This window comes from Anopheles coluzzii, chromosome 2 (assembly GCF_943734685.1).
Source record: "Anopheles coluzzii chromosome 2, AcolN3, whole genome shotgun sequence".
NCBI classification, from domain to species: domain Eukaryota; kingdom Metazoa; phylum Arthropoda; class Insecta; order Diptera; family Culicidae; genus Anopheles; species Anopheles coluzzii.
Genome location: NC_064670.1, coordinates 34,891,348 through 34,916,430, shown reverse-complemented (window position 1 = coordinate 34,916,430; position 25,083 = coordinate 34,891,348). Strand labels below are relative to the sequence as shown.

Genomic DNA, 25,083 nt, shown 5'->3' with positions numbered 1-25,083 from the left:
GTTTGTTCAGTTCGTTTGCTCTCTCTATTTTATGCGATTGGTTTTCTGTATTTTTAGAGGTTTCTACTTCTTCTTTTTAGCTAGTTATAATTTTTCCGTACTCTTATCTTACACGCTAATAAGGGTATTTTGCTATCGTTGATTCTTGCACATTTTACTGCCACATCGCATTCCTCCGTAGCGCGCCTCTATATATAGTAAGTTGTTTAGATCATTACTACAATTTGGTTACAACAAAGACGCTATCTAACTTTCTAAAAATTTGCACTCTTCATGTTTAACTGTGTGTTTTTGCTTGTTTTGTTTTTTTTTCTTCTTTTCAACAATCATTCGGCGATGCTTGTGAGATGTATAATCTGTCGGAGAGGAATCTACTCTGCGCTACTGTGTATTCCATGGGGTTAGGTTTAATAATCCTTGTGGTATTTTCGCTCCCTTGTTATAGCATAGCCTAACAACACGGAAAGTCCCACATCAAGCACCGCTGTCTTGGACAGGCATTTCACTTGTTTGCGGAAATAGGCCTACCCTCACACTTTCCGCACAGTTTGGAGCTGTGTATCGGTTCCATATAGTAGTAGTAGTAGTTATCACTTACAATCGCACCCGGGAGGTTGGTTTTTATATTTATTTACCTAATTTGCACTTGTCGTTTTAGTACCGTGCTCCTTCGTGACCGTCCTGCTCTAACCGTGCACGCACCAAAACAAACGATAACTCTAAAATCTATTGCAATGCTACAGAACTGATGTGGCTGTTTAGGTAAGAAATGAGAGTAAAGAGCCTAGTTTCAAGTGCTCCATTTCCACGAAGCTGCTAACAATTCTCGACAGTTTTCCGTCCCTACTACACATGGTTTGGAAAACATTACTTCTTATCGTTTAGTCTCCACTGGGACGCAATTTGTCGTCAACGGTTCGCCCCAAGTCCCCAGTTTCGTTACACCACGACGCTTCTTCGACTTCGATTGAAGTTTTATGAGATTTTTTGGGACACCCATCGCACAAGGCGATGCGGTTCTTTTTTTTGTTATGAAAAGAATACTTCAAAAGATAAGTCATTCTAAATCACAGATATTAAAAAGAAAAACTCAGGAATAACAACGCAACTAAAAAATAAAAGAAAAGAACGTAAACTATGAAAAATTAAAAAAAAGAAAAACGTTCACATCAAAAAGCAATAATGAGACAAACAAAAAAAACCTATACGGTAAACTATTTCAGAGCGGGGGAGATGTGCTTTTTTGTGCTTGTCAGTAATGAGTATGCTAACAGCAGAACGACCAGTTCTCGGTTTGTGTATTGCTATTGCCGTATGGTGCTGCGCGTTTGAATTCAACAAGTTAATTGTAGCTAATTGACGAAAAATTGTTACGTTTCTTCCTATTCTTCTTCTTTTTTTGTTTATTTTGAATGTTTGTTCAAAAATGTCATTCGTTTAATGAAACTTTTCCAAATATGCACAAAACTGTCTTGCAACGGTAATTGTTGTCGGCTCTGCTTTCGTTAGCAAAGAAAAACAAAATATTAAACTAAGGTAAACGTAAGTATAAAAATATAATAACAACAAAAAAAAACATTCCATAACGTATATACAAGAGACGTGAGCGTGGATAAAAGGGGAGGGGGCGAAAGGGTGATGGAGGAAGATCGGGACACCAAAGATACGGGAGAAAACACGTTCAACACAGTTCGGTAGCAACCAGCTTTCAGCGCACACACCAATAAGCGGCGTGCCAGGCCAGGGGGGCGCTATTACAGCATCAATCGAGACCGCGACTTGGTCAGTCGGTTCGGTCCACCGGCGAGCGAGCTGGAGGAGGCGGTGGCGCTGGCCTTGACCGTACCAGTGCCGTCCCCATTCCAGCTGCGCGACTTGGCCCGGAAGTGCCGGTACGCTTCGCCGAAGTCCGGATCCAGCATCGGTCGGTACGCGATCGGATCGCAGAGTTCGGCATGCGCCTTGAAGAACTCCTTGTAGCCGCCGTGCAGCAGATACATCTCCGGATAGTGCAGCGCCGGGTAGCTGTCGGCATTCAGGATGCGATCGTGATTGCGCAGGAAGCGTGATCTGTGCAGAGGAGGAAAGAAACGAGAGGAAAACACACAAAGTTAGTACTCATGTTCACCAGGATACAGAGCAGAGCTGATGCTAGTAGTAAGCGATGCTTGCAATACTTACAATTTTGGACCACGCTCGGACGAGAACTCGCAATGGAACACGATGATGTGACGGCGCATCGTCCCGTCCTGGCCGTCGGTGACCTTCGGCGGAGCCGTCTTGGACTGGATCAGCTCCTCGACGATCTGCTCCTGGGTGTACAGGTTCTTCGCGCCCCGGATGTGGCCCCCCTCGTACTCGTACGGGTACCGGCAGTCGATGATCTTGAAGCTCGCAATCTTGTCGTTGTAGTCGCCGCGTACCAGCCGCGCCATCGTGTCGCCCGAGATCGACTTCAGATCCCGGTGCTGGCCCTCCATCAGCGGCAGCACGTACGATTTGCTGAAGTCGCCGATCAGATCCGGCTCGGACGAGGACCGCGACAGGGCGCTCATGATCTGCGCATCGTTCATCGAGATCGACTTCTGGTACACCGGCTTCTTCGGCACCGCCGCCAGCACGGTCGTGCGGGCCGGACTGTCCAGCGCGGTCACGGCCGGCGGTGCGAACGCAACCGCATCCATCTGCATCTTGCTGCGCTTGCTCTGCACCGGGCTAATGCCCGGCGGTTCCGGCCGCTTGAAGCAGCGCGTCACCACCGCTTCCGTGCGCGACGAGTACGGCGTTAGGTTGCAGTTTTCCTGATCCTCGATCGCGATCATGCGGCGCGAGTAGCGCTCCGGCGTCTTCATCTGCTGCTGCTGCTGCAGCACGGTGCCATTGTTGTTCTCGGTCAGGCTGAGGCAGCGGCGCACGAACGGGCGCTTCTGGTGCTCGGGCGTGGTCGCCGTGCGCGTCGTCTTGATCGTGCCGCAGATCAGCGAGCTCAGCCCGCTCGGCTGCTGGGTACGCGATTGCTGTCCCGGCTGCCCCTTGCCCTCCATGTCGTCGTCCTCCATCGCTTCCATGTCGAACAGCTCCATATCGTCCATCGATTCCATCGAGCCGGACGACAGGCTGCTGTGCAGCAGCAGTCGGCCCCGCGAGCTCGCGGGCGAGTTGGCACTGTTGTGCCGGGACAGGCTGCTGTTCTGCGCCGTCTGCGACTGGTTGAACTGGAACAGGGAGTGGTGCGATTGCTTGGCCGCGGTCACCGAACCGCTGCTGCTGTTGTGCAGCGAGCTCATGAGCCCATCGTTCAGCACGCTCGCACCGTAGCCGGAGTCCATCGAGTTGGGATCGTGATCGTCCAGCGGGCGGCGCAGACGGTAGCCGAGCCCGCCCGGGCCGGTGGTCAGCTTGCCGGCGGCGGCAGCGACGACCATCGGGCCCGTCGTCCCGCTCACGATCGGTATCGCCATGTGCTTGCTGGGCGTGTTGCTCTCCGACGGGAGCAGCTCGCCATCCTCGGGACAGAGCGTGCACGGGCTGCACGGCCGGGGGCTCTGCTGCGGGCTGTGGCTCTGGTAGAACGACAGCTCCTCGGTCGGCATGTTCTCCTTGCCGGGCGAGCCCAACATCTTGCACCCATCGTCGTAGATCATGCGCTGGGGCACACCGTGCTGCCGGAACTGGAGGCTGCGCTGGCGCTGCTCCGTCCGTCTGCTTGCTGGCGATCGTCCGGCAGAGTTGAGCGTGAAGCGGCTGTAGAGAGAAAGAGAGAGAGAGGAAACGTCAGTAAAACTGCATCGGAAAATTTGTTCTACATTACAGTGCGGCAGCCGGAACCACCGGTCAAAGGGGGGTGTTTCACCCCTCGCGATCGCTAATTATAGATCCCAGCAAGGTAGTAGAGGACCCTGCTAAGCCCAAGGATAACCAACACACACACACCATGTGGATGTGCGCGCGTTTTTGCTGGTTCCGCCGGGTTCAGTACCCCAAAGCCATAACAACAAACTGTGGGTCGCTGCTGCAGCCGTGTAGTGTGTGTGTGCGTGTTGCAGTGGCGACAGACTTGGCAAGGATCGATCCCGCTACTTCCACTCACACATAAGCTCACATGTGCGATGTGCGCACGGGTCCCAAGTACCACGAGGGTGCAATGGCAGCAAATAATAATAGCAAGAGCTACAAACAGCAGGCTCAGCCGTGAGAAGGTCACATCTGGCGCCGCTCAGAGCCAGCCACAGCCGTGCAAGCGCAACGCAAGGGACCCGCTCTCTGCCACTTCTCGCCAGCTTCGCCACACACACACACACACATACAGAAACACACACGTTCGAAGCGCAAAGCGACGGGCCCACAGCAGAACTTTCGGCCAGAGAGCAGCGTGCGCGTAGTGTGAACAGCGCTGATGATAACGTGTGCGTCGTCGCCGTCGTCGTAGCTCTGCGAGGGTAATGGCACCGAGAATTGGTGGCGCCTTCGGAGGAGGGCGGGGGAATGGTTGGTGGTGGTGAAGGTGGCTAAGAAGGCAAAAGCCCTTTGCCAACCAGGGGGAAAAGACGCGGCCCGAAAATAGAAAAGCCAAACCCCTCCGAACTGGGGCAAACTTAACGATCCTCCGAAAGGGACCCCGCATTTGTGCATCGGTGTGTATGTGTACGCGCGTGGTTGTGAGCGCATGGAAGAGTGTAGAGTCGGGGTTGTTGGCTGCGTCTTCTTGCTTTGCCTTGTTGTACTGTAAAAAAAATAAATGCTAGATCTTGAGACACCGAGATCACCAATACATACACACACAGTCACAGACTCGCGATCGCACACACAGTTGCACGTGTGTGTGTATCTTTCGTTCCTTGACTTTTAGCTGCAGTTATGATGCACGATTGTTGTAGTCTTTCCTTCCTTCTTCTTCTCCTTCTTCTTCTTCTGCTGTGTCCATCCATTCATTCTCTTGCACCGGGCCCCCGCCAATTCATGACCGGTGTGGACAACGTGCGCGGGAATGGCACCTGGTACCACACAACAAGGGAAACTCACCACACCGTTTACTTTAGGGGTAGAAGAGCCAGGAGTGCGCAAAAAAATGAGATGATTGACCGAAGAAACACGCAGGACAAACACACAGAAAGAAAGAAAAAAAGTCAAGAGACGCACAGCAGACGACCGCACGTCTCTGGACACATGCCGCCCGCGTTAACGCGTACGAAGATCGTCAGGCTGGGCGCTCGCGAAAGAAACTGACCTATCTCAAGGAGGATCGCGCGCACGCGCTTCTTAAGACAAATATAGCGCCAAATGGACGGAACAACGTTCGTCTGCTTGGCGGATGTGATGCTCAACCCACGGAGTACCGTAGTGGTAATGGCCTCCGCCGCAAGAGACCCATGGCCTAGAGAAACCAAAGCCAAAGCAGAACACCACTTTCCGCATCTTGCGCCCTGTTCTTTTCGTTCGGCCAAAAAATAGCGGCTTGGTGTGGCTGGGTGCGAAGCAGCAGCAGCAACAACAACAACAGGATTGCCAAATCTGGCCAAACCACAACAAACCCCCCCCCCCCCAACGTCTTTCCTATTCTCGCTCACTCCCTCTTTCTATTGCCAACTCCGCGGGCAGCACCGTGGCGTCGCGAAATATGCGCGCGCGAACGTAGGCATCAAAGAAGAACGAGCGCGTAAAGAACGAAAAGAACACCACACAACCGGTAAAACTCATCGTAAATACACACACACACACACACATTTGCCAATCCGCACCACCCAATTCCACCCATCCGATCCCGCTGGTAAACACAGACGCTTCTACTGCGCACCAAACGCCGGGAAGGCCGGCCAAAGCTTTCACGTGAATGGCACAGCGAAACGCGAATGAAAGTGAGTTTTTCGCGATTTCACTATCCCCGGTGGTTCTTCTTGCCCGGTGCCAGTGCCGTGTGGCTGCCTTAAGCTGCCCACTGACCTTAAGCCGCTTTTAGGCGCACGTGCTCGTGGCTGGAGGATGCTCCATTTGGAGTGCGTGGAAAATGATAGAGCGGGAAATTAGACACGGGAGCACGGTTTGAGAAGTCATCATATACAGTGGCGTAGCATTGTAGTCGGGGTTCTGCTGAGAAATTAATGCACAAATAACACTCAAGTGCGTCAGTGACCTCTCACTCGACCGGAAGGACCTGCTCCAGGGACTTAGAATGTTGCGTTCTGTGGGGCAATGTACTTGCCCGAGACCATCAACAATATCCATTGCGCTACAACAAAAGCATTGTGGCAGCCAACTGTACATTTCAGGTCGTTTCTCCCCAGTTCTTTTTTTTTCCTTCGTTGAGGAGTTCCTTCCTCAATTTCCCTTACGTGTGTGTGTACACATCACATCGCAAGTCGTTTCCCTTGACTGCACACGATGACGACGGATATGCTGAGGGGGGATGATAGTTGTTCCACGCTCGAATATCGTGCGAACTCCGATGGAAAAGTCGTACCGGAGAGCGACGTCCTGGGCGTACAGGGCAAACCCATCCTTGGTCGAATGGTCGTCTTCGCCAGTTGATGAAGGGGAGAGAACCCGTGGGGGAGCAGGCTGCCATAATTTAGCGCCGGTTGAATGTGTTCCGTTTCTATGCAAGGGATACACCACTCTTTTCCAGTGCTCGGCAAACCCCAATCTTTTGTGCTTGCAGGCGGCCCGGGAATTCCATTAAGGAAGTCCGGTGTGGGCATCGTCGTGTGTGGTGCGAATAGGACGGCGAAGAATCGCGCTCGAAAGGAGGTACCACTCTATAGTGTGGAGCGAGATGACGTGTTCTTGTAGAACATCCGTCTTCGTTGAGGGAGATTTCTCGTATGTCTGCCCTTTTCCCTATGAAGCATGTAGCAGGATGTGTATGCTCCCCCCTCTTACCTTGTATGCTCGACAATCTCGAACACCACGTTGTCGTCGTAATACATGTTGAGGCGTGGAGTGAGCGGATTTAGCTATTCCTGATAATGACTTTAGAGAGCAGCGTATGCCTTCCGACGCTGATGTGCTGCGAGACGGTAATGTTTCTTGTTTCCAGAGTGTGTGCACCAAAATTATGAACACACACAAACACAGACACACATTCACTCACGAGCTGACTGATCAAGAAGACGAACGTGCACGAATTGCACGCGGAGTTAGGTATCAACAAGCACCAAAGTGAACTTCACTTGTTTCTTAATTTATTTTTCCCGAACGATCACTAGCTGCTGGTGCTAGGAGTCATTTTTTGTTGTTGCTATTTTTAACTTTCTTTCGACAATCCGTCCAATATCATCTCCAAAAGGATCGGAGTTACACAACACACTAAACACACCAAAGAACACGCACGAAAATAGGCACAAACACACACAAATGCAAACCAACAAAACACACAGAGAGCACACACCAGAGAAACTACACGCACAAGAGGAACTGTTTTCTTGCTTTAAAGCCGATGCTACCGATGCTGCATGGTTTGGCTGGGTAAGTCTTTCCGCTTGCGAAGAGATCAACCGAGGATCATTTGAAGGATCGAATAGTAGTCCTTCCACAAGTAGTGCGGGAGAACGATATTGTAGTGGCGAGATGTTATCGCATGATCTTAAGCTGTGACACCGGTGGAAGATCGTTTGATCATTGCACGTGATATACTGGAACACAGCTCAACTATCTAACTTGTGTCTTTACTTTTTTTTTGTTCTTCTGTGCCCTAAGATTCTAACTTCTACTCTACTGTTTTCCGTTCTTCGAGCCGAGGAGAGCTTCTGTCCGCTTGGAGGCTCTGAACACGAATGACAGCCTGTTTCGGCGAGCCGGGATGAGGTCGCTGCCAAACCAGGCTCACACACCAGTTTCTGCCTAGTCCTTTTTCCACTCTCCTTCACGGTGCGCTCTCGCTGCAGGCGCACACTGTTTCGCTCTCGCGCTCTCTTTCTATCTACCTTCTTTTTTGTCAGTTTCTTCTCTGCCTCACACACGTTCTAGGGAGTGTGTGCGCGCGTATGGGTCTCGTGCATGTGGTCGTACGTAAGAGTGTGCGCGCTGCTTGCCAAGAACCCATCCACAGAAGCAGAGCGAACGAAACAGCCGCAAGGGCGCATCCAACAGGGCGCGTTGAACAGAACGGAACGGTGCGCTGCGCTCAAAATGCCCTACAACGCAGAGCGCGTACAAGAACACGAACCCGTGGGGTTTGAGCGAGAGTGAGTCACATGGCGCCCTATGCGGCAGAGTGAGCGAACCGGCACTTGCGTGTTTGCGGGTGTGCGAAACGGCAAAAAAGGACCTCCGCTGTTGGGTAGCAGCAGCACTGTGCTGTGTGCTGGAACGGGGCTCGAACTTGGGTGTGTGCGTGTGTGCTTTTGCAAAGCTAATGGGAGCATACTACCCCGGCTATCAACCAGAGCACAGCGTGCACTTCAGAGCACGGGGTGGTACACTCAGGGGCGAAGCAAAATAGGATGCAATAACGCTGCATATCGATGTGTGCGAGCCCCGTGTAGTGTATAAACGACACACCACTATCTAAGAACGACTCGAAGGCGCTAATGCGAAAGAGTAAGATGCTGCTGCTCTTCCCTGCACGCAAGCGAAAAGGGCCCGCGCAGTGTGCGCTGGTATTGGAACGATGGGTATCGCTATATACCAGTATGTTTCTGGTAGAGCTGTATGTAAGAAGTCGACAGCATATCCACACGGTCCACTCGATTGTCTTCTTTTTGTTTTTGGAAGTAGAGAGTAGTGGGACGACCAGCAAAAGCATATAGAATGCTCAGACCAAACTTTCTAGAACTCTACGATCAGGCCATGCGAGATCTTTTCCAACTGGATTCAAGAAGAAGATCAACCACAAAATTCACTTGTTCACTTGGTATGCTCCGAACAAATCACGTATTTTGGGATATAATCACAGCCATAGCTCTGTCCAACGACTTCGCATCTAATCTCAGTATGATTGTTGTGACGTTCAAGTTGCATGATCGATAGGACCGAAATATGCTTCATCCACCACCAGGCACCGCTACACTACCGGAACTAACACATCGATGGACTGCCTTTAAATAGAAAAACACACTTCTAGCAGGGGTGTTAAGGGAGCTGGTGAAGAACCCGTCGGAATTAGGGACAATCAAAACAAATTTAGCTATGCCGCGGCCAGAGTGCACGCATTGATAAGTCTGACGGGCTCCGTAGAGTCGCCGTTTCGCTCTCGCCCAACCATTTGCTTCCCTCCCGTAATCGAAGAATAGTGGTGAACCGACCATGATGCCGAGAAGTAGAGAGCTGGAAACCTCTAAAGCATTGGACGAGCGGAAATTTTGATTAGAAGAGGAGCTGCTGCTGCTGCTTCTGCTGCTGCTGTGAGGCTTCACAGCACTCTGTGGCGCGTAGAGCACTTGGCGGTGCAGTGCATGAACGGTGGGGTGCAAGGGGGTTACATGTTTCCCTTTTTGCTCTCGTGACGCTAATCAGACAACAAGAAAATGACGGTTGACCAACGGTTTCTCGATGGAGTCTGCAGATAGTCGGTACGGTTCTGCTCTCCAAGTGCAAAAGCGAGATAAGTTGCTCGTTCCGCTGGATGGGGAAGTTCCAAGAGCGATTCTTTATCGCCTGGAAGCAATATACTGTACACAATTAGCCCGGGGGAAAGAGAAATTACGACAACTTAACACCAGCAGGAACCTACGCAAATTGGCAGAGAGACTTTGACTTCGGAGGAGCTCTGCTCATTGCGCGCGGTCTTACGCAGCAATAAGGGGAATATTACATTGTTGCGGTGCAATAATGTTTTATGATTTATTTTTGAAAACACTTTCCAGGCAGCGAGGCAAACACAGGCAGCCAATAATTTCTGATCATCTTCAAAATGTTGAAAGCTAAAGTCAAAGCATAAGATCGTTTGCTTCCAATCCCATCAGCGGAAAGGCAGTCTCGCATTCTGTTTTCTGTCCCATAAAACACTTCGCTCGGCCGCTTAACAACACATCGATGAATGTATAGAAAACGCTCAAATGTCAAAATTGAGCGCGAGAAGAAAACAATTTCATCCCCTCAGCACACACACACACACACACACACTCCCCACCACCTCATACCGTTTGCTAACCCATCGAAGGACATGAAGCTCCGCTTCGTGCATCGTGTCTCGATCTCGACCGGGCAGGAACCTGTCTTCGAAGCAGCTCGGACACACAAAGGCCAAGAATCGAACCGGTTGAGGACGGGCAGAGCATAAACATGAGCATAAAAGCAACGCAGCACTGGCTGAGAAAGGGGGAAGGCACAACACAACCACGACGACTACGACAACTGCAACGAAAAGCACAGATTCCTTTTTCTGCCTATTCACGTACCCTTTTTGGGTCCCGCGCTCTCAGCTGACCGAGAGGGATTACGGAGGAAAACACAGTCCCATAATAACGCACTCACACACACACTTAAAGATAGCTCAGAATGAAGACAGACGATCTGTGTGCGGGTGGTGGTGGTGGTGATCGTGGCGACCCAGTAAGAATTCTAGCCCTGTCCCAATTCTGACAGGATTTTTTAAGGAGTCCCGTGTACCGATCTCTACTGGTCAGTAGGACTGCCTCTGCTGGTGTTGTTGTGCGTTGGTGTGTATGTGTGTGTGTTGGAGTGTCCCACACACAGCCACTTTTGATTGTGGCATGGTGCATGGCACATGTACATCCACAGAAATGCAGGAGTTCAGTTGGAATGTGTTAAAAAGAGCAGGCAAGGATTAATGGAACGGCCCCTAATGTCACTGTATATACGGTTTTTTTTTTAATAAAGAAGCTTCACGGGCAAACTGTCCATAGCGTGGGCACCGGGGTGCAAAGCATATATCTCGCTAATGATAGGCGGTGTAGCTTCCAAGGGCAAATCGTACGGATTTTCCCTCGACGGTTTTGGGGAGTGTACGTACACGTGCAGCTAAGCATGAACAAGTTTAAAGCAACTGTTTTACGTGAGCAGGCGGATAAATCTGATGCCAGAAAAAATTGGCCCTGACAAATTCAAACGAAAAACAATAAATGCATTTAGGCTGCAGTTTACCCGCAGCTACGGGTAAGTGCAAATGCACAGTTTTATTGCTACTAGCAGGATCTCAACGGATCGCATGGTAAGCAAATGATGTGATGCAATATTTCAGTTCAGACGACTCGTAAGATGATCTTAGCTAACTATTGGTTCATTTTAGACAAGTAAGTAACGCAAACTTACATAATTTTATGGAGAATTAGCTAGTTGCGCAACAAGATAGCAAAATCATAAACAGGATCTCCCAAAAACATGCCCCATAGTTTGGTCATAGTTTGCTAACTTGGCAGAAGATCTTCCCCGTGTGCACACGGGAGCCAAATAAAACTCGTCCAAATCGTCGCTCCCGGAGACGACAGCAACATAGCAACCACACACCATAACCCATCTTCCAGCCAATGTTCCTTGTATATATGTATATACGCAAAGCAAGAATAATGACGTACGTGCACACCACGGAAGCTACCAACACAACACGGAGCAGTGGAAAGAAAACCTGCAGAGACGAATGCGCGCATTCCACGGTGCCGCAAAGAGTCGCGATAGGTGAGTACGCGCGCGAACAGCGCAAACAAGGAAACACACATCCTTCTTCCTTTCCATCTCGTGAGCGCGATGATGTGTCGCCGGTGCGTCGTCGATGGGCAGGTTTGCCGCGTCGCGCACATAAAAGCAAGACAAACGCGCGAAACCGCGCACAAAGGGGAGGACCGGACGACGGACCGAGGAGCTGAGGAGTGTATTTCTTCCTTTATTTTTGGCGACCAACTTCTTCTACCTTCCCATTGCTGATGCGTGCCTTGCCCTGTGGGCCCCGTGCGATATTTGCTAGACGAGAGACAACGAGCTATTGTCGCGCGGTAGTAGTCGTGGTGTTGGTTGCTGCTGTTGAGCGCCATCCGTCAGTGGAAGCATTCGCAATCTATTTTGCCCAATGTTTGGGGGGGGGTACGACGACGGTCGAGAAGCTGCTTGTGCGATATCTGCGCGCACAGCTGAGCACAGGGAAGTCCTGCAAGGGAAGTAGCAGCGGAGATAGGAGCTTGCAGAAAAAAATCCCCCAGGGAGAAATGAGTGTGTGTATGTGCCATGCTTTGCCATGTATCGATGGCATACAGTTCCAAAACTGTATGTGTCTATGGTAGAGACAGATAGAGAAACTCGGATCCGTGGAGCAAGCAGTAAAGCAAAGGGGTTCGAATCGGCATTTGCAGCGTTTGGAACAAACTCGTTTTAATCCACCGTATGCAAATCATATCGTCCGAACATATCTATGTATAAGTACCAGCATATATATACTTTAATTTCTGTCTTTTCTTTTTTTTTCAATCCATCATACTTGCTGAGGATAGGCCTTTGAGCTAGCAGGAAGGGCGCTAAAACGGTACCATGGCATACACGAACGACTATCCAGGCCTTTCTAACAAACAAAACTGCAATTAGAATGACTCATCCGTGCTATGCTGGTTGCTCACGTAGGGTGAAACGCCCGGGAAATCGAGCAGGTGGCTAAAGCTACTGTCACGGGCTAAGGTTGATGTCCTGCCGGATACAGGATACCGACCGGCCCTCGCCACTCGACACCACGCTCATTGACAATCGGTACAACCCCACGATTGCACACGCGCTAAGTGCAATATCAGAACGAGCACACACACACACACACACACACACACACACACACACGTACATTAGTGAAGCGAATCCCTTCGATCCTGCGCGTTGTTACCGACCAAAAAAAAAGGAAAGCACTAGTCCACCCCTCCTGGATGACGCGCAGGCGCGCACAGTATCACTAAGGGGGATGAGATTTTTCACATCTGTTCAAATTTTCCACCACCAACACACACCACCACAGAGAGAAAGGGAGACCTCCGCGCGGCTAACAAACGGGTGTGTGTGTTGTGCATGTGCAACATTTCCCGGTGGCCCCGTGGTTGGCTCGGTGTACGCGCGCGCGTATTGATTAAACGAACCGAGGGTGCGCGCAGGTTTATTTTTTGGTTGTTTTTCGAATGGGGGTTGTTTGCTATCCGATTGCTAGGAAACGGGATCTAACGTGCATGTGCGCCAGCGGGCATTTGAGTAGTAAAAGGATCGGTCGAGGGATAATTACGAAGCGAGCGCGTACGGGGAGATTATGCTGGAACTAAAATGTATGCTTTTTTTCATTTAGCCAGTTCATATGGTTGCACACAGCGTGAAGCAGTGGGATAAAAGGCGAGGGATTAATTCATCAGAACGGTGTGGGGCGACCACACTCGACGGCAAGCGACGTGAAAATTCCACAAACAAAGCAATCGGCAGTGCACATTAACAATTATTTCCAACTGTTCTAATACATCATTGTTCTTTGTGCCGTTTTTTTGTGACAAGCATTTTTTTTTTTCATAAAAAATAAACCATAGCCCGACGTCACAAAACACGAGATGCTTGATTAATGTGCTAAAGAGTATAAATTACAGCACAACATGCAAAATAGGAGCGTTCCAAAGTATGGTAACACATCTCATTTGAAGCTATCGGTGCATTCATTCAACCTACCATCTATGTGCATCTAACGGTTTTCTCCCGTAACAATGCACCTAACAACAAGAGGGTGCACCCTCCCGCAACCATCCCACATCGACCAAACGGCCCTAATACAATAACACGTTGATTATGTGGATCCTTGTGCGTAACGCATGCGCACGACGAGCGCATTTTATACGCAGATTTATTTGCCCGCTATCGCTGAACGAACCCATAGCCAATTGATCATAAACGCTAGCAGATTAAGGAGAAGGATTCGTTCATTATGCTGGCTATCATAAACACTCGCGCGAGTGACACGTTCGTTTGAGTATCGCTTTGTGAAACCACAGGAGGATATATTTCCTCCTTTTGCTTAACGTTATTGATTACCGGAACAATGCAGGATGAGTTAAAGAGATGAGCAACGGATCAAAACCAACCTTGTAAGATACATTCCCGTTTGTAATGTTTCTTTTGCTCATTTACCGTAACTATATCCTGTCCACAAGTCAGTTACCTTAAGTGCTGGTGGAAAAGTAAGAATTGTTGGTGCCAATGACACAGCAAATGGAAAATTGCGCGCGCACAAATCCCACAGCCGGGTGGGCAAAATAATAGGAAAAACCAGTCCGGACTTGGCGTATGAGTGAAACGTCCCGGCAAGGAATCGCAAGCAACACATACACACACATTGGCAAACGTTTAGGCGCGAATCGTGAAGTACGGGGATCCGGTTTCCATTTCCACAACCCCTGTGACACACGGACATCCTGGCTCGATGGGTTCCGGGATTCCGATCGGTCACAAAATTCGGTTCGGCGCACACACGGGCAAGGACCCTACCACCGATATCAACAACTCCCTTCGTCGTTGCGGAACATCTGCAATACTCACACACACACATACACAGACAAGTATTCGCTAGCGAAAGTGAGGTCGAGGGACTACGAGCAGGAGAGAGCCAGCCCAAAAAAAGTCGCTCAAACTAATAATAATAATATCCACTAAGACCGCTCACTCGGTAAAGCACTCCCGGAGTCATCCAGCGCCGTGCATTGGATGCACCGCCGCGCGCGCCATACCGCACCGGCCATCCCTTTTTCACACGGCCAATCGACGGCGCTATGGCGCTACGGAGGGATACCCACACACACACACAGACCATGCAACAAAGGGTGCTGGCTGCTGCTCCGGAGCCAAAAAATCCCTCTAAATATACGGGCACGTGCCATAAGGGAGGGATTCGCCGCATTTGCCGCTTTCCCCTTTTATTTCCGCTGCCTACGCGCACCCTGCTTCCAGCTTCCAGCGGTACCACCACACCACTACCTGGTGGAAAACGACTACAGCAGCGGCAGCAAAAAAAAAATATATATATACACGACTCGACGACCATTTGCTACAACCAGCTTCGCGCACCCTAACCTACATTACAAATTTTTGCCATCCGTACCGGCGATACGGGGCGAGCACGAAGGATCGACGGATAGGATATGGAAGGGAAAGGATATCGAGCCTCTTTCGACAAACGGTGACGATAATGAAGGCAACACACGCGGCGGATCGGGCAGGAGATGGACGGGGATGAAAGACTGCAAAAAAAATTGCATTACTTTCTTCGCCATACGCATGTGTGAGCGCGCTCTTCTCTCCTTTGCCGTCCTTTCCTTGTTGCGTATGATCGTCTTGCGAGTTCCTGCTTCCTGCTCTGTCCCACGGCGGTGTGTGCGCGTCCCTCGTTCGGCTGCATCTTGCCGTTTCCTTGTTTTTCTCGCTTCTTCCGGAGCAGCGCCCCGCACCGTGGCGCTCTACCAGTTCCGATGTCCTTTTCTGCAATCTTCAAGATCCAGCTGCGCTAGACACTCCGTCTGGCGCTCGCTCCGGTCAAGCTGGTAGACACAAACACACACGGACGCACATACAGCAGACGGCCGATTTTCCCCCTTTGCTTGGCTGTGTGTATTGGGCGCAGAAGCGCAGGAGGCGAATTTACGTCCAAGAATGGGCCGTCTGCGGGAAGAATGCACGAAAATGTGCGACAAATGGTCAAATCCGGAAGGAAGGAGGAGAAAAGCAGACTCGGCCACTCGATATGCATTGACCCCCGCAGCGGCGAAGAAACAACATTAAAGTCATACTGCGACGAACAAAGTCGACGCCGGGGCAGCAATGTTGAAGACAATGACAAATCAAACAGTGAAATATGCACCAGCTGGAGCCCTGGTGATCGATGGATTATGCATCGGGAGGGTGAATGATTCCCTTGATTAGACTCTTTTGATGAGTTTTTGGTATTAACACATTTTGCTTTCGGAACTGAAGCAGAAGGTACACGGTAAATGTGTGTTAGAATCCTGTACGCACGAGTGTAAAGTGACGCACATAGTACATTTTTACATGTTCCCTTAAGGACAATATATAAATATGAGTGAGGTGTTTGACTTTATTTAAGATCCGATTTTAATTTCCATTATACAACATCCTACGGTTTATGTAGAATTGTACTACAAAAAAAAATAAAGCAAAACATACACGGAAATATAAACCGCGTTAAATGTGTAACGAAGTTCAAGCGCGCCAAAACGGCAACAAATGAAATTCGCAAACCTTCTGGTCTCACAGGCGATCCCTCATTTTCCCCTTTTGTCCCGACCACAGCCAAAGATGCAGCGAACCCTTAAGAAACCCGGAGCAAAAAGGCACCCGAAAGGGAAAACAATTAGCTCCGTAACGAATAAGCAATAGTGGCGGATAAGTTCGCCTTTGATTCATGGCGAGCAGCAGCAACAAGGGGATAGCGCGATCGTCCTCCTAGAGCCCTGTAGTCACAGGCGAGACTGCACTGCAGATGATGTCTTGCCAAACAGAAAACTCTGCTAGACAATGCCCTCCTCTCTGCTAGGGAACCCCGTACCCATACCGTCGACGGCAATTTGGCGGGTGGTCAGTTTAAATCTCCCTCCGCGAGCATGCTTTACCGGGGTTAACGACAGCCGGAGACAGCACATCGGATGAGTATGTGTGTGAGTGTTTCGCGCTAAAATGCAGAGCATCGAGAACCGGACATGGAGAAGACACGGCGCGCGAATTATGTTTTTCTACATCCAAAGGGCTCCAGGGTCTTCCGACCACAATAGGCTTTTTAATTACTCGAACGTTAACGTGCATGCATCGCATCACATCTTCCCAGAAACCAGAATGCTGCTAAGAAAGCTACCAACAACTCCCTAAAGTGAAACAAATTCCGACCGGGTTTTAATAACTGACAAACCCGGTGCCATCGTGCTTGGGATTGGATTTGGGGAGGAGACAGGATGGGGACCCCAAGACGGGAACCCCGTCCGCGCAAGAAGGATCTCCCGCAGCGGCAATCGACACACAGCGGTGTTTCTACACGAACCGCGTGTCAATTGGAGTCAACTCAATTGGGTCCAATTTCATGCACACATTCGATGCGGCCACTCGACTTCGCTCGCTGCAATGCAACGCTCCACCGAAACGCCCAAAAGTGATCTGCCAGTGGCGCATTTTTGTGGAGCATGCAACTGCTATTGGAACGAATCGCTAGAGCACACATACACACACACACAAACCAGGCAACTCAATTGAAGTTCATCAAAGCTAATTTATTTGTGGGCCTTTTTCGTACCCCTTGGCGATTGGGGGATTGTTTTACAAGACGCGCAGCAATGTTGCTCTGTTCCTCTTGGTGCGCCCCATTAACGATCCGTTGCGAATCGTCACAAGCGGTCGCACACATTTATCAGTATGATTCATCGCCTAAGAAGCAACCATATGCTTGTACAATTGGTGACCGCTCCGGATGTGCCAAACAGAAATTGATCGTTACATTTAATGTTTAATTAAACATAATGTTTCTCCGCAATCGAATGGAAATGGGTATAGAAACCGCAAGTCAAGTATGGGAATTGTGCTGCCAATAGAATGGGGCAGGATGATGACTGCAAAAAGGTACGTATTTTGGGTATGGCATACAATCCGGAGTCTTGATTTATTGGAAAGATACGGCCGGGAAAGAAACTGGATCTTCCTGGCCCTTCCCTTTTTGGGGTGGGAAAATTCCTTCACTGCAGCGTATCGATCCCGGACGCTTGCAAAGGAATGATGCTATGAAATCTCACTCCTAATGTAATGATGTAATTTCGGTGCATTACCTGAACAGCCTGAAGGACAAGCAATGGTGAGAGTGTGACGAAAAAAAGAGCCCCGAACATCCTACCGAAGTTGATCGATTAGGCTAAGGCTGCTGAGATGCTGGCGCCATAAAATAATTATAATTAGTTCACTGACGATTTTGGGACAGAGTTTGCGGCAACATCAACAAAAAAGTTGAAAGAAACATTTTTTGGAAAATGCTCCAGTTTTTTTAACAATATTTCCTTGCTCTCTCGATCCGTTTTCCGGAACATAATTTTCCCATCCTTCCGTCTGAGAAGAAACTGTTGCACACCCCAGCCCGGAGCGCACACTGCGTCATGCACCGTTTGTCGCATACACACCGTCATATGGCACCGTCGGCTCGGAGAAACTTTGACAGGATCCTAATGTGTGAGAGCCGGGGCGGCAAAAGGATAATGGTTGAGACGGTAAAACATGGGACAAAAAAATGGACTGCGAAGGAATTTGCCCAAGCCCTTGTATCACTCAAAAAAAAACAAACCCCGCTCAGAAGTCTGAGACACTGAACTATTTTAATGAAAGTCAAATTTTCTTCCCCAGCACAGCCGGTCACATGGGTGTGGCGTACGGGATCGATGGTCTAACTGGCTGGGAATCGGACTGATTTGCATTTTTAGTGAAATGTGTTTCAAGTCGGACGGAACATGCTTGTTTTTTTATTCCTCCCAAACGTCAGCTGGCACCGCTGGGAAACTGTTGCAATATTAGGCTTTGACATGCAGTCCTGTTTAAGGATATCTCTTTTTGCTACGTGACAAACAGAGTGACGACCTAGTAGTAGACTTCAGAAACGCCAATGACCTCCACATGCAATCTTCATGTGTCTCTTGTGCGTGGTCCGTCCACGGAAGGAATTAGAAACAAAAGGAGCCAAGAATTTGCCACTCATGCTGACTTAATATCTCGGTGAAAGGTGAACGACCATTGTCTGAGCATAACACCGGAGAGCCGTGCCGAGCATTGGCCGCGAAAGGTGGCAAAACCATTAGACTACCAAATGCACCCGCGGGTCAACAGACCTCCGGTATGTGCATGGGTTTGCCGTAGCTGCCAATGTCACACCGCCAACGGCGTCACCGAGGTTCGATGGGTGTCGATGTTTTGGGTAGCAAATAGGATACATGGGTGAAGGAGTAGTGACACACTTTTACAACCTCATTAGGCTGGAGAAATTCCACCTAATGCCGGATAATAAAGCGGTAAACAATGATGGGACAGCAACAAAAATCTGTTAAACTTGTGGTTTCGGCCATAAAGCCATAAACATTAACAATATTTGTCACGGGGCGTTCCAAACAGTGTGTGGGTGTGTGCCAGAAATAAATTACAATAAAAGCCCTTTATGGAGGCAATGTACAATGGGCGTATGCCAGTCATTTGCGCGGGTGATAAAACTGAAGCAACGACACGCAGTAGGACAGTTTAGCATTGAAACCATAATGTCAGGTGCAATTCGTAACGATGATTTTCACACCTGGATAATTACGAAGCATAGCAGACTACGTGAGGGCCCCCTTGGCAATCTTGTACAGCAAACCGTGACAAGCTAGACAGGGCAAAAGAGAGCATAACCCCAGGCTCAACGGCATTTTAGAAAAAAAAAGTTTTCTTATATTTAGCCTAAAACTAGCCTAAATCCGTTATGCCAACCCCCGTGTCAAGGGGTATGTGCCTCTTTTCCCATCCTAAACCGAAACTGAAACAAGAGCTCTTTACTGTCTTGCCATCCCCGAAGGTAGGACGTTAAATTTTAGTCATCGAAAAACGGGACGAATTTTAACAAACTCAACAAGTATAGATTCGTCGAGACGGCAACACATTTGCCCCTTTTTCCCAGATCTATCACATTTTGATACTGCTCTACAGGGCGGCCAGGAACATCGAGGTAATTGTTTTCTTTTGATCATTTTCTTATTACTAGTCAATTTTTTGGCAAAAACCTGAAGCTTTTACCTGACCGGCTGATACTGCGCTCGTTGTAGCTCAGAGTCGTCTGGGGACCGGATAGAAACGAGCCAGACAGGAGAGGCTACGAGCCCAACGAACGCAAAAAAAAAGACTCACACACTAACGTCCCAGAAAGTGGGCATTTGCCTGGGCCACAAATTCGGATCCGACAAAAGGGGGAACACAACGCGCAATGGCATCAAAAAGCAGGCCAAACTCTCTATTGGGCAAAAGATATGATGAGAACTTTGTTGTGCCCCTTTTGCGAACGTCTTAACTTGCCGAGCCACAGCCCCGGATACTCACATACACACGGTTGCCCCTGGTAGCCCCTTGGGTTGGCATGAATTCGGATGTACTTGTTGTCATCTTCCTGTTTTTTTTTTGTTCTTCCACCTCTTGATCCGATCTTCCGATCCGGGACGGTTCGTTTCCTAGTTCCCGTCTAATTGACAACATTGCGCAACACACATACGCTCTCTTCGAGGAATGTCTTCAGGACATCAGCAGCAATGCCCTAATCCCCTTGCCCCGAAGTCCAGACACCGATGCCCATATTTCAAATTCATTATCAAACATGGAACCCATGTGCATCTCCTTTCGCACGCGCGGTAGTGCCGCCGTGCAGTACCCTCTCTGTCTATCCGAGCGCTGCGTCTCGGTGGGCACAAGGTCCGAGAGAGTAGTTCTGCAGAATATCTATCCCGATGTGTGTGCCCTGGATTTCGGGCTCTGGCCGGAAGGAAGAACTAAGCGGACCGAAAAAGCAGCATCGCTGACGAAAAGGGTCGATCATCGCGAACCTGGGGATAATTTGTTCCCAGGACTGCGGCACAGACTCCGAGCGGCTGGGCTCACAAAACGCTCCCGCCGCTCCGCACTCTCTGGACTCGGTGGGAAATGCGATTCAACTGCCAAAAAGGATGGTTTTAAGTATGCGCAGGAAAGATAAACATCTCTCGTCTCACACAGCAGAATGCAGCCGAAATACAAATGCTCGTTTGCATATAAACATGCACGGTGCTCGCTAACAGTTTGTGCCCGAAATTCGTCAAGTAGGCCCCGAATAATTGAGCATCCCAGATCGCGGGACATTCCTTTGTCGTTAATCTCTAAAAGGCGCACACTCGTTGTGCTCATGTAAATTAGAGCAAACTGCCATACCATTACAACCATTTTCGATTGGGAAGTACTACGGTCGATCAATTCATGTCTCAAGTTGCACCGAGTTGCACACAATACATTAATGCAATCCCATTACCTACGGTATTCTTTTTAAACGTTCAAAAATGGAACAATTAGCATAAACAAAGGATTAGGACGAATGTTTCTAGCAATCATGTTTGATTTGTTGATCGTACATTCTTCCCATTTTTTGGCGTAACAGCGTACAGAGCCATTGAACAGCCTTCAGATGGTTTGACATTCATCCGACCTTAAATATTCACTGATTTCCAATTCAATGACTTCCGTCAAATACACACAATTCTACTCGAGTGTTTTAGGAACTTTAAAGCTTTAGTTCCAACAATGATTTAATATAGCCATCAATATCAACGGAATAACCTTCGCTTGTACCTGAGAGTACCTAAGAGCTGAAAATAATCCTGACAAAAACTCATTCAACCATACAGGGATGCAAGGATCTCAATTGTTTCATAGAAGAATCTGTAAAAAAAAGCTGAGAAGATTTTGAAAATACGGCAACATCCTGAAGACCACCGGCTAACTGTCCATTCGAGTACACGTCTCAATTTCTCCATGACCATTACTTCCACAACAGTCGTGATCTATTGGGATATAGGGTTTTGCTTCCTGGCTGATTCGGCCCAAATTGGCAAAATGCAATGCGCCATGAAAACGGAAGAATTCTTGAAAAGGATCAACAGCAAAAAACAACAACACTCGCACAGGAAATAAGGTAATTTTCACTCGGTCCGATTCGGTTATTACTCGGACGTGTCATTTTTTGCCGTACGCTATCGTCCTACCGGTGTAATGTGATAATTGATCTTTCACCCAACCCAACCCGGCTCAGTGTCAGCAGGCAGGTTCGACACTTTCTTCCCCAACAGCGTTCGCAACTTCAGAAAATGTGCTATCTCTACCAGCCATAACCTACACGCCGGTGCCCATTACCTCGATGGTGGAACAAAACACATCCACCATTCTCAAACTGCGTGCGTGGTACATAGGCCCTCCTTTTGCCCTCTGCTGTCTGTAACCTGTCTGCCTCGGTCGGGTTGGTTGCTTTCGCTCGGCGATGTCCTTTGTACGGTTGCGCTTAAGAAGGAAGTGGTTTTTCGTCCCAAAGAGGTCCCCGTATCCTGCTGTTGAGCACTGCCTGTGAACACCACCGCCGGACGGATCATGGAACAAGGGGCACGGCACGACGGATAAGTTTTGCGGCGTTGGTGGTCATGTCGCAAAAAAAAGCTGCCGTCCGAAACCGGTTCCTTCCCGTCCCCGTAACTGAAATTTGGCATTTTTTCCCATGAAACCTGAGTTGAGCTCTCGCTCTTATCGTGTCGTCGTCGTCTTGGCCGTCCCTGGGCGAAGGCTCACCCACCCCAACAACCCGACCGTTTCGGCTATCCCAAACACACTGAGGACTCGACGACACCGGATGGTGTTGCCGTCTGGCGAGCATTTCGGCGTGAAGATGATGATAATAAATTGGCCAATAGCGAAGATCATCGGCTATTCATTTTCTTTATCGATAGATTTTTGTTTTGTTCGTTCTCCCCGCGAAAAGGACTCATTTGTTAAGCTAGATTGATCCGCACACAGTGCGTGGGCACGTACAAATCTATCGATATTGTATCGATATGACACACGTTCCTCCATGCTTGAGGAACGTTTCTTCTCAGCTGTTACACACACGACCGGATAGGCCAGGATACAATAAAAATTCCTTCATCATCCATTCTGACACGAAGCACACGCGGAGTTCTTCGCGAACACCAATAGACTTCCACTACCAGTCCCCCGCCGCCTTGGACTATTTCATTAGATATGTGAACACAAAGTAATTTTAGCATAACTGCGCCAAAGTAACGTTCAATTTGCGTCTTCCGCTTCCACTTACGCTTCCAAAAAAACACTCTCACACACAGATATGCCCACCATTCATCGGCACCTTCGGGGAGGTTGAGGATTAGAATATAAATCAGTTCTTCGCTTTTTTCGTGTATGTGGTGCGTGTGTCGACCAGCACCTTACCTTCAAGTGCTATCGAAGCGTTGTCTGGACGACTCTCCACTACGTAAGAAGCAGTAAGAAGACCACACCATTCTTAAGAGCTCGAAGTGCTCCAAGGTGGTACGTCCTTAACCTCCCACAGTGGGTTCACTATACCATAGGTGCGTGAAGAGTGCCACAGAACCGAGGGAAGACAGAGTGCCCGATTTTGGCAATATATTTTCGCTTTATTGTACAAACATAAAATCTACGAATTATAACGAATGGATTATCGTCACGAGTTTACGCGTTCGTGATGTGTCTCGTGTCCTGCGGTCCATCCACCTAACGCACCATCCCCTTCCCTAGCGATGCTTCGTCGAGCTCGAGGAGATGAGATAGAGAACAAAACCAGCAAAAGCGCGCAGTAAATAAGAATCTTCAAAAGGATCGCGACGGCGATGGCACAGGCACTGGCTGGATCTCTCAGCCACCCGGGCGGACACCCGTACGATAGCACACTCTATTGGCCCCGCTATAAAGTGGGCAAAAAAAATATACAGAACAATACGCGCGAGATTCAAATCCTCCTGGTTGCTGGTGGAAGATCAGAGAAGGTGTAGAAATATAAAAAATAGAAATCCCCCAACACCCCCATTACCGTACACACTTGTCCAATCTACGTTTACGCGAGACGTCAATCCCCACGCTGCTGATGCTGCTGCTGCTTTTTTGTATGTTGTTTTTTGCAGCATTCCTTCAAACACCCCCTGTGCTCATTCCTTCATCAGTTTCCGCTCATGTCTTCCATCCCATCCCACCCCATCGGTGAAGTTTCATTCATATAAAAATTTCTTATTATTAAAAGCCCAAAAGCAAAGAAAACGAAAAAAAAACAAAGACAAAAAACGAGCTGACTCGAGAAGAATGAAATCAAAAGCAAAACTACGCGAGAAAAGCGCAAGAAAACAGGAATCGCCGCAAACGAGCGAACGGCGAAAAGAACGTTGCCGGAATCCTAAGCTCAGGTGATTATTAACGAACGAAACAATCTGTGGGGCATATTTCAGCTGTGCCCGGGAGAATAATGATGCCGATCAGCTGTGCTCGGTGGTCAAAATTTTACGCGATCTTCAACATGGAGCTCGTTGGGAATTTTGTTTGATGTGTTGGAGAGTTTTGTACACCATACAATCAGTACAAACATTTCAATTATTTAAGAAAATTGGTAACTTATTTTTCCCCCATTTAACTTTCAGCAATATTGTCCACTGTGTCTAGCGCACGATAGCCGTTCGGTTTAACAAGTAAGAAACGAAAGAAAGGAAAACTAATAAAAACCACCACCGAACGCAACAGGAGATCGGCACAATCTCCACCGACCTCGGGCAGAGGGACGTTAGTGAAAACTGATTATCATCTCTTCATCATGCCCTCTCTCGCTCTCGTGCCACCTTTCTTCTCCCTGCATCCCTGTGGATGGCGGTTGTGTGTGAGATCGGCATTCTCCGCGGCCAAAGGCATAAAAGGCCAGCCTCGAAATTCCCCAACCGGAGAGAAACGAACGATAAGCCAGCCAAAGCCAAGTGGCCTTTTTCATCCATTCTAAGCACATCCACCAAACTGCCCTTCCCCATTTTCCCGCGATAATTCTCCCCTTGCATGCGCGTGTATCCCCCATCCAGCCTTCAACCGCGGGAGCGGTGTGAATTTGCTTTTTCACTTTTTAAAAAACTCCGCGCTCGCGCACAATTACGTTTAATCGCTGTTTTCATTTGAATCGTTTCCTTCGGCGGGGCTGGCTGCGGTCCCTTCCAGTTTTCCTCCATTCACCGGGAAAATTCGCTCACAGGCGCCGAAAGCAGCCCAGACACATTCGCTCCATCTTGCTGCGCACGGTTGAGTGTCTGTGTTTTTTATTCGCCAAAAAGAAAGAACAAAAAAATGCACCGCCGGGTTGCCGCCTCATGAATGAGCGCGCCGCAACCCTCCGTGTCTCCGTCTCGGACTATCCCGAATAACCGTTTGCTCGAAGAAAGACGAAAGCAACATAAGAGAGCAATCGGCCAGAATAGCCTACGAGAAACGGGTGGAGGTGATGGTGGCCGTGGTTAGTGCTGGTTGATGTTGCACTGAACAACAACGAGAAGAAAAAAAAAACGCGCAAAACTTCGCGAACGAACGAGTAAAATGCAAGAATCAGCGTAACGGTCGAAT

The 25,083-nt window shown here is 49.0% G+C and overlaps 1 protein-coding gene across 3 annotated transcripts in view; it reads right to left on the bottom strand.

Annotated features, from left to right (window-relative positions):
• Nucleotides 1–298: 298 nt before the first annotated feature.
• LOC120950071 (M-phase inducer phosphatase-like) overlaps nt 299–25,083 on the bottom strand; it is a 117,562-nt gene continuing 92,777 nt past the window's right edge. For 2 of the 3 annotated variants that reach the window (XM_040367811.2, XM_040367812.2), the window contains 2 exons: nt 2,182–3,744; nt 299–2,070 (listed from right to left, as the gene is read on the bottom strand). In XM_040367811.2, coding sequence (XP_040223745.2) covers nt 1,755–2,070; nt 2,182–3,744 — 1,879 coding nt within the window. In that variant the 3' untranslated portion in view covers nt 299–1,754. Of the gene's footprint in view, nt 2,071–2,181; nt 3,745–6,876; nt 7,921–25,083 lie in introns of those variants that run through there. The other variant, XM_040367813.2, reaches the window with a different exon arrangement.